Below are 15,782 nucleotides of genomic sequence, written 5' to 3'. Positions count from 1 at the left end.
GCACAGCAGATTGTGGAATTTGAATTCAATAAAAATCTGAAATTCTGGAGCATCACCAGGAATACCTAAAAAACTGTCTGAAATAAGTCCTCAGAGGCAGGTGAAGGGACACCGGCTTAAGAACATAAGAACATAAGAAATAGGAGCAGGAGTAGGCCATCTGGCCCTTCGAGCCTGCCCCGCCATTCAACAACATCATGGCTGATCTGAAGCGAATCAGTTCCACTTACCCGCCTGCTCCCCATAACCCCTAATTCCCATATCGATCAGAAAACGATCTACCCGTGATTTAAACATATTCAACGAGGAAGCCTCCACCACTTCAATGGGCAGAGAATTCCAGAGATTCACTACCCTCTGAGAGAAGAAGTTCCCCCTCAACTCTGTTCTGAACCGGCCCCCCCCGCTTATTTTGAGGCTGTGCCCTCTAGTTCTGGTTTCCCTTCTAAGTGGAAAGAAGCTCTCCACCTCTACCCTATCCAGCCCCTTCATTATCTTATATGTCTCTATAAGATCACCCCTCATCCTTCTAAACTCCAACGAGTACAGACCCAATCTGTTTAATCTCTCCTCATAAGCTACACCCCTCATCTCCGGTATCAACCTGGTGAACCTTCTCTGCACTCCCTCCAAGGCCAATATATCCTTTCGCAAATAAGGGGACCAAAACTGCACACAGTACTCCAGTTGCGGCCTCACCAGTGCCTTGTACAGTTGCAGCAAGACCTCCCTGCTTTTATATTCTATCCCCCTCGCGATAAAGGCCAACATTCCATTCGCCTTCTTGATCACCTGCTGCACCTGCAGACTGAGTTTTTGCGATTCGTGCACAAGGACCCCCAGGTCCCTCTGCACAGTCGCACGATGTAATTTTTCTCCATTTAAATAATATTCCAATTTACTATTATTTCTTCCAAAGTGGATAACCTCACATTTGCTAACGTTATATTCCATCTGCCAGATCCTCGCCCACTCGCTCAGCCTATCCAAATCTCTCTGCAGACTTTCCGCGTCCTCCACGCAATTCGCTTTCCCATTCACCTTTGTGTCATCAGCAAACTTGAATACCCTAGATTCAGTCCCCTCCTCCAGATCATCTATGTAAATGGTAAACAATTGAGGCCCCAGCACCGATCCCTGCGGCACGCCACTGGTCACCAACTGCCAACCACAAAAGCACCCATTTATCCCAACTCTCTGCTTCCTGTTAGATAGCCAATCCCCAATCCACGCCAACACCTTACCCCTAACTCCGTGTACCCCAATCTTCTGCAGCAACCTTTTGTGAGGCACCTTATCGAACGCTTTCTGGAAATCTAAAAACACCACATCCACCGGTTCCCCTCTGTCAACCGCACTAGTGACATCTTCATAAAAGTCCAGTAGATTCGTCGAACACGACTTTCCCTTCATGAATCCATGCTGCGTCTGCTTGATCGAACCATTCTTATTCAGGTGCTCTGTTATTTCCTCTTTAATAATGGACTCTAGCATCTTCCCAACTACGGACGTTAAGCTAACCGGCCTGTAGTTACCCGCCTTTTGTCTACTTCCTTTTTTAAACAGCGGCGTAACAGTAGCTGTTTTCCAGTCAGCCGGCACTACCCCAGAGTCCAGCGAATTTTGATAAATTACTACTAACACATCTGCTATTACCTCAGCCATTTCTTTCAGTACCCTGGGATGCATTCCATCCGGGCCCGGGGAGTTGTCTACCTTCAGTCCTATTAGTCTACCAAGCACCACCTCCTTAGTAACAGTAATTGTATTAAGGACCTCCCCTCCCACCAACTCTCGATCTCTAATATTCGGCAAACTATTAGTGTCTTCCACCGTGAAGACCGACACAAAGAACTTATTTAAAGTCTCAGCCATTTCCTCGTTTTCCACTATTAAATCCTCCCTCTCATCTTCCAAGGGTCCAACATTCACTCTAGCCACTCTATTCCTTTTTATATACTTGTAAAAACTTTTACTATCATTTTTTATATTTTGAGCTAGTTTAGTTTCATAATCTATCTTTCCTTTCTTAATCGCTTTCTTAGTCGTTCTTTGTTTTTCTTTAAAGCTTTCCCAATCCACTAATTCTCCACTATTTTTGGCCACTCTGTACGCATCTGATTTTATTTTAATACTCTCCTTTATTTCCTTCGTTATCCACGTCCGGTTATCCTTTTTCTTACAGTCCTTCTTTATCACCGGAATATATTTTTGCTGAGTACTTAAAAAAATCTCCTTAAAAATCCTCCACTGTTCCTCAGCTGTCCTACCTACCAGTCTGCTCGCCCAGTCTACATTAGCCAATTCCACCCTCATCCTATCGTACTCCCCTCTGTTCAAGCAGAGGACACTGGTTTGGGACCCTACTTTCTCACCCTCCATCTGTATCAGAAATTCCACCATATTATGATCACTTATCCTAAGAGGATCCTTCACAAGAAGATCCTTAATCCTACCTGTCTCATTGCACAGAACCAGATCCAAGATAGCTCGTTCTCTCGTAGGTTCTGTAACATACTGTTCAATGAAACAATCCCGACAGCATTCCAAGAACTCTTCCTCAAGCCCTCCACGTCCAATTTGAGTCGACCAATCAATATGTAGGTTAAAATCCCCCATGATTATTGCCGTTCCACTTTTGCACGCATCCATTATTTGCTTGTTTATAGCCCTCCCCACCTCTAAGTTATTATTTGGGGGCCTATAGACCACGCCTACCAGTGTCTTTCTCCCCCTACTATTCCTTATCTCCACCCACAACGATTCCACGTTTTGCTCCTTAGAGCCTATGTCGTCTCTCACTACCGTCCTGATATTATCCTTTATTAACAAAGCTACCCCACCTCCTTTTTCTACCTGTCTATCCTTCCTAAATGCCTGATAACCCTGTATATTCAGTTCCCAGTCCCGGTCACCCTGCAACCACGTTTCTGTGATGGACACTAGATCATATTCATTTGTATGGATTTGTGCCATCAACTCATTTACTTTGTTTCGAATGCTTCGTGCATTCAGGCAAAGTGTCTTTATGCCGGCCTTTATCTGGACCCGGTTTGTTGAAGCGCTACTAACATCTCCCAAGCCCTCTCCTCCTTTAGCTAGTTGTTTATTCCCTATACTCCTGGCATTAGAGTAGACACATCTCAATCCTATGGTCTGACCTCTCCCCTTCTCTGTTCCCAGTCCACCTGCCCTCTTGCACTGCCTATAACCCTTCTCTGTTTGCGAGCTACCTTCCTCACTCTCAGTCACGTCACTTTGATCCCCTCCCCCCAACCTATCTAGTTTAAACTCTCCCCAGTAGCCTTAGCCAACCTTCCTGCCAGGATATTGGTCCCCCTGGGATTCAAGTGCCACCCGTTTTTAGTATACAGGTCACACCTGCCCCTAAAGAGGTCCCAATGGTCCAGGAACCTGAATCCCTGCCCCCTGCACCATTCCCTCAGCCACACATTCATCCTCCACCTCACTCCATTCCTTTCCTCACCTTCCCGTGGCACAGGCAGCAATCCCGCTTATGTGTTGTTTTCCTAAATCTAGGTCTTGAAAACTTATTTTGCTGCTCCGACTCCACACCAGATTAACTTTGCTATTCCCAAACCTGGGCGGTGCGGGCGGGAAGTGGGGGATGGTGGGGGTGTGGGGAATGGTGAAAAAGCAACAAAAAGCCCAGCATAAAGACCACGACAATAATAGCTGGGAGAGTCAATTGGAGACGAGTGAAAAAATTTGGGTAAAGAATTCCGCAAATGTTCCCGTACATTCATCTGGAATGGTTGAGTCTAGGACGGGACCTGTATTCTACAGGTTACGCGTGGGTGAGGCCATTCTGAAAAAACATCTGGACCATGTGTAGGCCTTGAAATCACAATTCGTCCAAGAGCCAACACTGCTCAGCGGGCCAAGAACAGAGGAGAATCTTCCCAGACTGGCCAGCTCAGCCCCTCCGTCACCCATAGTTAGGACCTTGGAGTCTGAAATGGGCAATGCAGACGAAGCCGCGGCTACTCCTCGACCGCCCGAGGAAGGGAGTGAACTAGAATGCAGGTGCTCACGTCGTAAGATACGGGCTCCAATTAGATACACTCCTTCCACGTCAGATGCTGGACTCAGTGCTAAAACATCGAAAGAGACCCATGAACCCCCGAGCTTCCTTGGATTTAGAGGGGAGGGGGGGGCTAAAATGATTTCTTTGAGGCACAGGACATTGACATCTTGGAGTATGAACTGCCTGATTGAGGTCATAATTGCCTGCCCAATCAGGGAGCCTCAATATATAAAACTGGGAGTGTCAGGTCTTCTGGTACACTGGATTCTGACTGTGTACCAGAAGCACTTAATGAATGGAATAGAGTTTTTAAATAAAGGGAATCTGGTGAAGGTACACGAGCTGACATGTCGTTTTCTTATATCTAGGTCTTGAAAACTTATTTTGCTGTTCCGATTCTGCATACCGCAACAGTTACAATGCCTTGCTGGGCAGGATTTTGAAGGGACTGTTGACTGTTTGGTCAAGGCTTGGCTTTGTTTTGGAGGTGTCCTGTGGGTAGACCTTGGTTGATTTGTATTCGTATCCTTCCTGAGGGCAGCTATATAATTGCTTGCACTTAAGTGGTGGTCCCCAAATTCAGTTGAACTGGTGTGGGTATCCACTTCCATTGGTATAGCTTGCAACTCATATGCCCCATTTGCTACCTTTTCCAACAATAGGATGGGCTGTAGCGCCTGTTTGCAGTCCAGTTGGGCTTCCGCCAACAGATATTATTGGATACTAACATTATTTATCAGTTCACGTTGGAAAACTGGCTGTTGAGCTGTAGGGACACTATTGCGCATGCACCCAATGCACTGTGTACAAGTGTACGTAGATCTGTCACTCCTCCACTCCCCCGGACATCACCCCCAACCCCGATCACCACTCCTGGACAACATCCCACCCAATCCCTCCCCGACTTAGCCGATCTGTGGCCTCGATCCCCCCCGGCCAATCGTTGGCCCTATATCCCCCCGGCTGATCATTGGCCCTGATATCCTCCCCCCAGCCAATCATTGGCCCCACCCCAGTCATAGAGTCATAGAGGTTTACAGCATGGAAACAGGCCCTTCAGCCCAACTTGTCCATGCTGCCCTTTTTTAAAAAACCCCCGAAGCTAATCCCAATTGCCCGCATTTGGCCCATATCCTTCTATACTCATCTTGCCCATGTAACTGTCTAAATGCTTCTTAAACGACAAAATTGTACCCGCCTCTACTACTACCTCTGGCAGCTTGTTCCAGACACTCACCACCCTCTGTGTGAAAAAATTGCCCCTCTGGACACTTTTGAATCTCTCCCCTCTCACCTTAAACCTATGCTCTCTAGTTTTAGACTTCGCTACCTTTGGGAAAAGATCTTGACTATCTAGCTGATCTCTGCCCCGCATTATTTTATAGACTTCTATAAGATCACCCCTCAGCCTCCTACGCTCCAGAGAAAAAAGTCCCAGTCTATCCAGCCTCTCCTTATAACTCAAACCATCAAGTGCCGGTAGCATCCAAGTAAATCTTTTCTACACTCTTTCTAGTTTAATAATATCCTTTCTATAATAGGATGACCAGAACTGTACACAGTATTCCAAGTGTGGCCTTACCAATGTCTTGTATAACTTCAACAAGACATCCCAACTCCTGTAGTCAATGTTCTGACCAATGAAACAAAGCATGCTGAAGGCCTTCTTCACCACTCTGTCCACCTGTGACTCCACTTTCAAGGAGCTATGAACATGTACCCCTAGATCTCTTTGTTCTGTAACTCTCCCCAATGCCCTACCATTAACTGAGTAAGTCCTGCCCTGGTTCAATCTACCAAAATGCATCACCTGACATTTATCTAAATTAAACTCCATCTGCCATTCGTCAGCCCACTGGCCCAATTGATCAAGATCCCGTTGCAATCGGAGATAACTTTCTTCACTGTCCACTATGCCACCAATCTTAGTGTCATCTGCAAACTTACTAACCATGCCTCCTATATTCTCATCCAAATCATTAATATAAGTGACAAATAACAGTGGACCCAGCACTGATCCCTGAGGCACACCGCTGGTCTCAGGCCTCCAGTTTGAAAAACAACCCTCTACAACTACCTTCTGGCTTCTGTCAAGAAGCCAATTTTGTATCCATTTAGCTACCTCACCCTGGGTCCCGTGAGATTTAACCTTATGCAACAACCTACCATGCGGTACCTTGTCAAAGGCCTTGCTAAAGTCCATTTAGACAACATCAACTGCACTGCCCTCATCTACCTTCTTAGTTACCTCTTCAAAAAACTCAAATCAAATTTGTGAGACCTGATTTTCCACTCACAAAGCCATGCTGACTATCCCTAATCAGTTCTTGCATCTCTAAATGCCTGTTGATCCTGTCTCTCAAAATACCTTCCAACAACTTAACCACCACAGATATGAGGCTCACTGGCCTGTAGTTCCCAGGCTTTTCCCTGCAGCCCTTTTTAAACTAAGGCACAACATTTGCCACCCTCCAATCTTCAGGCACCTCACCTGTGACTCTCGATGATTCAAATATCTCTGCTAGGGAACCCGAAATTTCCTCCCTAGCCACCCACAATGTCCTGGGATACATTTCATCAGGTCCCGGGGATTTATCTACCTTGATGCGTTTTAAGATTTCCAGCACCTCTTTCTCTGTAATATGTATACCCCTCAAGACATCACTATTTATTTCCCCAAATTCCTTAACATCCATGCTTTTCTCAACAGTAAATACTGATGAGAAATATTCATTTAGGATCTCACCCATCTCTTGTGGATTCGCACATAGATGACCTTGTTGATCCTTAAGATGCCCTATTCTCTCCCTTGTTTCTCTTTTGCTCTTGATGTATTTGTAGAAGCTCTTTGGATTCCCCTTTGCCTTATCTGCCAAAACAATCTCGTGTCCCCTTTTTGCCCTCCTGATTTGTCTCTTAACTCTACTCCTACACCCCCTCTACTCTTCAAGGGATTCACTTGATCCCAGCTGCCTATGCATGTCATATGCCTCCTTCTTCTTCTTGACCAGGGCCTCAATATCCCGAGTCATCTAGGATTCCCTACTTCTGCCAGCCTTGCCCTTCACTCTAAGAGGAATGTGCTTATCCTAAATCCTGGTTAACACACTTTTGAAAGCCTCCCACTTACCAGACGTCCCTTTGCCTTCCCACAGGCAATCGATCGCTGGCCCTGACATTCCCCTCCCCAGATGTTCGCTGACCCTCATATACCTCCTCCAACCGATCATTGCCCTGATCGATCCCCAATAGAGCACTGCCCATGCCACCCTATCATGGCCATGCCCCCATCATGGTCGTGCTCCTTTCAGGCCCTTCCCCTCCTCAGAGGCTCTGCCATCTCGGCACTGCCTGGTGCCCTGTGGGCAGTGCCAGGATGCCAGGCTGGCACTGCCCAAGGGGCACTACCTGCCCCTGCCCCAGACCACCTGGGGGCTTCAATGGTCTCCAGTGCCACCGTTGAGGCCATCATGTCAGGTCCCCATTGGTGGAGACCATACATAATCCTCGCTGGTGAGGACCTCCACTGATGAGGTTGCTAGGCAAATTTGTGTCCAGGACTCACTAATGATTTTCAAATTACTCCATAAAAATTTAAGTCAACTTTGCATCCTTCCCAGGCACAAGGCTGATTCTGCCAATATCATTGTAAGAGGTGAAAAACCGGATACGAACCTAGTTTTTGTCCTCTCACCCGATCTTGCTGGCTCAACATGCCGACCAACAGCAGGACAGGCCGGTAAGATCACTCCCAAAAGGTTTGATGCTCCTCAACTCCCACTTTACATTGGTTTCAAGGAAATCACAGGTTACACAATATATCTTATGCTATAATGTTCTAGGTGGATGCACTGCAACTCAATGAGCTAACTGTGGTTGGACAACACCTCACCTGGAACCAAGTGGCAGATCCCACCCAATTGGACTTCTGTAGACTACTCCACAAATTATCCAGATGATTTTCCAAACTCCACTCTCAGAAAGACACACATTAAAATCTTTTTCCAAACAACATTTTCCATCAACTGTTTGAGCAAGGATTCATCTCCAGGGTTTCCACCTCCCCTTTCAGTATTCTTTGTCTTGACGAGCTAAGTGCATTCAAATTTTTCACACAATGGGCCTGATTTTACCATTTTGATTCTAAGTGCTGAATCTGGGCGCAATTCAGATCCGACTTGGAAAACTGTTCTCAGGCGCTCCCATACGCACTTAGCCTGAAAAAAAAATTGCGAGTCTGAATCACGCTGTGGGTGGGGCTTATCGCACCTGAAATACTGCAGCTCCAATCGGAGCTTTGAACTGAGCATGCGCAGTGAAAAAAAATTTTGAAAAACGCACCCCTGTCACATCGCTCCCGGGCCGCAAAAAGCGGATAAGGCGGCCCGGGAATGAAATGTAGGAGCAATGGCTCTCATAGACATCGCCCCACCCCCACAACATAACTGTCCCCCTTATCCACCCACCCCCCGCTACCCAGACCGATCGTGACCCTCTGCCCCCCTTCCCCCTCACCGATCACCCGCAGAGTGGCAGCGGACCCCCGCTGCCCCTCCCCGCCCCCCCCCCCCAAAGATCCATCTGGCCACCCTTCCCCCCAACCAGAGAATGATCACCCCTCCCTCCTCCCTTTCCCTTCACCAGAGAATGATCTGATCTGACCCCCCCTCCCCCCCATCTGAGTTAGAGAGTCGCCGGAAGCCCTGAACTTACCTCTTCCGAAGCTGAAGCACCCGAAACAGACCTTTGCCGAGCATGCCTGTTTCACGCCGAATCTGGATGGGCAAACGCGATGGTAAAGGGGGAAGTATTGGTAAGATTGTGCGTCCAGCTCATTAATTCAATTTAAATGCATGCAAAATCACGCTAATCGCCTCACGCCCGACTTTACCAAGTTTTCGCGCCCGACGCAATGGTAAAATCGGGCCCAGTATCTCAGGTTCTGCATGCCCAACCAAATACTATTGTTTAAAAAACTGGAAATAAGGACACCAAACCTTAAGGTATGTAGTTTTTCTCTAGACAACCTTGTTGTCTCTGTTCTTTCCAGGTCTGACTTTGACTTCAGCAAACAGTACCCTGCTGGGACTTGCATTTGCGCCTACTTACTCCATTATGACATTCCTGCTTCCAGCAGAGCTCTAAGAGCTGTTCACTTTCTAACTTCCTAGCTGCAACTGCAATGGGTTCATTGTAAAACTAACCACGGAAAGACTTTCTCCCCTAAAGGTGCCCCTGGTTGCGAAGCAACAGCTCATTCTCTTCACAATCTCTTGTTTACTTTTAATGTGGTAACCTCCCTCAGCACAATAGACACTATTTAAACCTAAACCAAAACCCTTATACATGCAAACACCTTTGTCTAACATTAATCTAACTAGGGTTGTACCTTTTCCCACACAGAAACACTAAATTAAACCCCTTAAAACTTAACCTTATTTCTAACATCCAGCATTACAAATATAAACCACTTAACATCAACTCTTCCTGACTTAGAAATATATTACAGTTCCTTCACTGTCATTGGCCAAAATCTCAGAACTCCCTCCATAAAAGCAGTGCGATGTACCTATACCACATGGACTGCAGCGTTCAAGAATGCTGTTCACTATCAACTTCTCACGAGTAGTTTAAAATTTATTTATTAATGTCACAAGTAGACTTACATTAACACTGCAATTAAGATACTGTAAAAATCCCCTAGTTGCCACACTCTGGCGCCTGCTCGGGTACACTGAGGGAGAATTTAACATGGCCAATGCACCTAATCAGCACGTCTCTTGCACTGTGGGAGGAAACCAGAGCACTCGGAGGAAACCCATGCAGACATGGGGAGATTGTGTAGATTCCGCACAGACAGTGACCCGAGCTGGAATCAAACCCGGGTCCCTAGCGCTGTGAGGCAGCAATGGGAACAACCGTGCCAACATGCCGCCCCAATCAGGGATGGGCAATAAATGCTGGCCCAACTAGAAATACCCACAATCCATGATTTTTTAAAAAAGTAAGCTTATCAAAAACAACCATAATCAGTCTCTAATGAGCTTTGTTGCAGTGAGTATAATTTATTCAGGCTTAGCCTATCATATGCAACCATGATCTGCTTCAATTTATTGTCAGTTCTGATTATTCACTCTCAGTCTCTGACTCTATGGGTGACATGCATTTTTCCAAACTAATTTTCTCATAAGCAACATAACAAACATTAATTTACTGAGGCTTATCTCCAAGGGTTCCATTTACTCTATCTCTCAAGAGCAAATAGATTTGCAAGACTTGTCATTATGGATCCAGTTTGCTGTCCCTCATAACCTCCTGGATTACCATGTTGATTGTAAGGGCAAACACTATGTACTCTGTCTTTGTGGGCAAGTTGCGTAATCACTATTCTATAGTGACTATCATACACACTGATTCTGTGTACTCCTATGCAACATGTGTGCACAACTGTAATTTTTATTTTGTTATTTAATTCTTTTAAGTGTGGCTGTGGTTTGTAAGAGAGTACTCATGTAAGCAGCGTTATTTGAATCTAACAGTCACTGACTTTAGTGCTTTTTTACAGAGAATTGCGGGTATTCTTACACTTCCATGTGTTTCATGGAAGTGGCCCGCCATTTGCCAGTGGTTGGATTTTCTGGTTCCCTCGTTATCAATGATGTCTCCTGTTGCACTCACCCCCTGCCACTGGGAGACCTGCAGTGGGATTTCGCCATCGGTGGGATTAGACGACCCTGCCATTGGGAACGGCTGGAAAATTAGAGCCATAGTAAATATTGCTCTATTATAACTGCCTCAGAATCCAATGTAGACCCAGATATCTCTACATTTTGTAAATAACGAGAATAACATATATCAGTAAAAGTAAGCTTTGGGTTAGAAAATCACAAAATAGATAACAGCAGGTCAGTCACCCATTATATGCAGCACATATTTTTAATTCCATTGTCTCTAATGAAACTAAATATTAGACCCTGCATAAAATTGGCGGTTCATCTGAAACTACCCAATTTGCACACCAACTGAGATGAATTTCTACCCCTTTTTCTGTTTCCTTTAAGTAAACTTTTCCACAATGATCAAAATGTTTTAATTTCAAATCTTTACATGTTTTACTCAGGAGGTTGTTGAATGGAACAGTTATAATAAGGCGTCAGTTTGATTTCATAATTTTAGAAATGTGGTACGAGTCAAGGATTTACCTGAAGAAATTCCTCCGAAATTGTGAATTAATCCAGACTATCCCATATTTTATAAATTGAAATATTCTGAGACTGATAATGAAACGAAGTATCTTGAGAGAAAACCTGCAGTGTAATCTACTGTCAGCATCATGGTGCTTCCTGACCTTCCCATTCTGTTTTAAAGTTTATATATTAGTGTCACAAGTAGGCTTACTTTAAAACTGCAATGAATTAACTGAAAATCCCCTAGTCGCCACACTCGGCGCCTGTTCGGGTACACAGGGCGAATTTAGCATGACAATGCACCTAACCAGCATGTCTTTCGGACTGTGGGTGGAAACCGGAGCACCCGGAGGAAACCCACGCAGACACGAGGAGAACATACAGACTCCGCACAGATCTTGACCCAAGCTGGGAATTGAACCAGGATCCCTGGCATTGTGAAGCAACAGTGCTAACCACAGAGCAACTATGCCTTCCCAGATATTTGAACAGATATTCTCTGGTCCCAAACACTTTGCATTGGGTGTGTCCATTTTTTGCAATTGTTCGGAATTTTTATGATGTTGCATTGAAAGAACGCAAAACAGGATTGATTACCTGTTTTAAAATATAGAGCACATTAAACTCTGATGAAATGAGTTATTGAGAACAATAAATGTACATAAAATGCTAAGTGCCAGAAAGGGAATTGATTGTTAGAATTTAGTACAATATAGTTGCACATTAATTCCTCTTCTACAGAGAAAACTGAAAGTTGGTCAGAACTGAAAGTATGCTTATTTTTTGTAGGTAAATTGATGCTCATAAATCAGGGCTGGAACTCAATTGGTCTAATTCTGTTGCCTCCTTTTCACTTTGCAAACAGGATGGTTTATTATGTGTATTGGGATAGGCCACAGCTGTCAAGAAGCTGCAACAACTGCTGCAACAAGATTGCTTGGTTTTACAAAGCATTGGGGTGGTGCAGAGTCAATTCATACTTATGCCTAAATCCTCAGCTCCTGACCCAGGAAATGTTACCAAGAAAGGGGAAAATCTGAGTGAAAGTAAGCCAGACAAGCCTGCACCCATCTTGGCTGGTGAATTCTGTTTTGCTTGGACATAAATACATTTAAAAATAGCGAAGGGAGGGTGGGAAGGACAGTTTGCAATTTAACGTATGGAAAAAACTCTACAGTATTTGTCATGTCATAAGCCCCAATCCCTTCCATAAAAGGATACAGTGAGTGGTAAGACGAATGCTATATTCCAGGCCTGGCAGTAGTGACTATGGAATTTATGTTCCTCTTATCTGTTGACAGTTGAAGGACAGTGGCTGCAGTGGGGACCATGGAACAGGTGCTCAGTAACATGTTCAAATGGAACGCAACAGAGAATCCGCAAATGCATTTCGACCCAAGGTTGGACAGAGTGTAAAGGTCTCCAGGCTGAAGCCCGGGACTGCTTCAATCAGGACTGCTCAAGTAATTTCCTTTGTTCTTAAATAGAGTAACTTATCACTCCAAACCTTGTTGTTTGATAACAGCCTCTAATTTTAACATGCTGCTTCAGACTCTATAGATTAGCCTATTTAAATCTTAGTAGTTGACAGCAATCTCCATTTATAACTCACAATATCTCTGCATGTTTCCAAAATAATGTAGTATTTCAATCTATGCTTTATGACTGACAACCATTCATGTGGTACCATCTTGTTGCCTCTGTGGCCTCTGCATTAGTGCAACTTCACTATTGAAAGCTCTGCGATTGGCAATCGGCTCAATTACAGTGTAATAAACAGTGCCTTTGACTTTTCATGTAATAAGCAATGGTACAATCTTTTCAATAATATTGTTGGATGTAATACTCATCACATTGAAACTGTAAGCAGCAAAATGCCTAATTATAATCACAAATAAAACAACAACATTTCCAAGAATATGTATAGCGTTCAAGACCAAATGACATTCATCGACTATTCCTGCTTTGCTCTGATGATTTATTATATAATCTGAATCCATATGTGATAAGACACCATTACTCACTCCTGCTATCTTCTATATCATGAATATTTATGTTCTGCAAATTTTTCCATTTTCTTGCAAACTTGCTCTCAGCAACTATTGATAGTTCCGGCTGGAGTATTACTGGAAAGCTCAGTGAGGTATCGTTGCAGGTTTTATGGTTTGTAAAAATCTATTCTGTATCCCTTCCTTTTGAAGGAAATTGGTTAAATTTTGTCAAAGGATAAAATATGAAGATGATTTCTCAAAAAGCTAGTAATAATCAAAGGAAACTTATATTAAATATCTGAATAACATGAATATCGGCCTGGGAGAAATTTTCTTATGTTCACTATATGAAGGTATAGGTAACAAATAGAGGAGATATTTCCTACTATATCTTGTACTCTTTTAACACCTTGAATGTTACTTTATGATATATTATTTTCACAATATGTTATTAGAGTATTATATTAAAGGGGCTTCCATACTATATTTTGGATTAGGTACAATAATTTAACTTTACATGGTACACTCCAAGACCTGCAAAGTCCTTCATACACCCAAAGTCCTCCTTACTAACAACTGGAGCTTGTGCCAACGTTGGGAGAGCTGTCCCACAAGCAACAGCTTGACTGTCAAATTACTTAGAGACAATGTTCCCAACACAAGCACCGACATCCCTGGGTATGTCCTGTCCCACCAACAGGACAAACCGATCAGAGGCCGTGGCACAGTAGTGTACAGTCGGGTGTGAGTTCCGCTAGGAATCCTCAACATTGACTCCAGAACTCATGAAGTCTCATGAGGTCAAACATGGGCAAGGAAAATCTCTGACTGATTGATTATCACCTACTGCCCTTCATCAGCTAATGAATCGGTACTTCTCCATGAAGGGCACCAGTTGGATGAAGCACTGAGGGTGGCAAGGGCACAGAATGTATTCTGGGAGATGCAATGTTGATCATCAAAAGTGACTCAATAGCACAACTGCTGACCAAGTGCTAAAGGACATATATACCAGTTTGGGTCTGTGGCCGTTGGTGAAGGAAGGAGCAAAAGGTAAACACACGCTAGACCTTGTCCTCACAATATACATGAATGATTTGGGAGAAGGAACGGAAGGCACTGTTGCTAAGTTTGCAGATGATACAAAGACATGTAGAGGGACAGGTAGTATTGAGGAAGCAGGGGGGCTGCAGAAGGACTTGGACAGGTTAGGAGAGTGGGCAAAGAAGTGGCAGATGGAATACAATGTGAGGCTATGCAGTTTGAAAGGAGGAATGGAGGCATAGACTATTTTCTAAATGGGGAAATGCTAAGGAAATCAGAAACACAAAGGGACTTGGGAGTCATTGTTCAAGATTCTCTTAAGGTTGATGTGTAGGGAAATTGAGGATCTGATTAAAATGAAAAGGGAGGCGTACGTTAAGTCCAGGCAACTGAAAACAGATGGAGCTCTGGAGGAATACAGAGAGAGTAGGAAAGATCTCAAACGGGGAGTTAGAAGGGCAAAAAGAGGTCACGAGATGTTCTTGGCAGGCAGGATTAAGGAGAATCCTAAGGCATTCTATTCATACATTAGGAACAAAAGAGTTGTCAGGGAGAAAATCGGACCTCTCAGGGACAAAGGAGGGGAATTATGCTTAGAACCCAAGGGAATAGGGGAGATCCTAAATGAATACTTTGCATCGGTATTCACGAAGGAGAGGGGCGTGTTAACCGGGAGTGTCTCGGAGGGAGGTGTTGACCCGTTAGAGAAAATCTCCATTACAAGAGAGGAAGTGTTAGGTTTCTTAGGGAACATTAAAACTGACAAAGCCCCAGGGCCTGATGGCATCTATCCTCGACTGCTCAGGGAGACGAGAGGTGAAATTGCTGGGCCTCTGATGGAAATCTTTGTCGCTTCTTTGGACACGGGTGAGGTCCCTGAGGATTGGAGGATAGCGAATATGGTCCCGTTGTTTAAGAAGGGTAGCAGGGATAACCCAGGAAATTATAGGCCGGTGAGCTTGACGTCCGTGGTAGGGAAGTTGTTGGAGAGGATTCTTAGAGACAGGATGTATGTGCATTTAGAACGGAACAATCTCATTAGTGACAGACAGCATGGTTTTGTAAGAGGGAGGTCGTGCCTTACAAATTTGGTGGAGTTTTTTGAGGAAGTGACAAAAACGGTTGATGAAGGAAGGGCCGTGGATGTCGTCTATATGGATTTCAGTAAGGCATTTGACAAAGTCCCACATGGCAGGTTGGTTAAGAAGGTTAAGGCTCATGGGATACAAGGAGAAGTGGCTAGATGGGTGGAGAACTGGCTTGGCCATAGGAGACAGAGGGTAGTGGTCGAAGGGTCTTTTTCCGGCTGGAGGTCTGTGACCAGTGGTGTTCCGCAGGGCTCCGTACTGGGACCTCTGCTATTTGTGATATATATAAATGATTTGGAAGAAGGTGTAACTGGTGTAATCAGCAAGTTTGCGGATGACACGAAGATGGCTGGAATTGCGGATAGCGAAGAGCATTGTCGGGCAATACAGCAGGATATAGATAGGCTGGAAAATTGGGTGGAGA

The 15,782-nt window shown here is 44.5% G+C and overlaps 1 protein-coding gene across 1 annotated transcript in view; it reads left to right on the top strand.

Moving 5' to 3' along the window:
• Positions 1-15,782, top strand: part of LOC144509533 (adhesion G protein-coupled receptor B2-like) — a 962,811-nt gene that overhangs the window by 328,148 nt on the left and 618,881 nt on the right. Inside the window, exon 6 of the mRNA XM_078238437.1 lies at positions 12,537-12,698. Within this exon, the coding sequence (XP_078094563.1) occupies positions 12,537-12,698 (162 nt within the window). The remainder of the gene's footprint in view (positions 1-12,536; positions 12,699-15,782) is intronic.

The sequence above is a fragment of the Mustelus asterias genome, chromosome 21 (assembly GCF_964213995.1).
Source record: "Mustelus asterias chromosome 21, sMusAst1.hap1.1, whole genome shotgun sequence".
NCBI lineage: Eukaryota > Metazoa > Chordata > Chondrichthyes > Carcharhiniformes > Triakidae > Mustelus > Mustelus asterias.
This window is presented reverse-complemented; position numbering and strand designations above follow the sequence as displayed.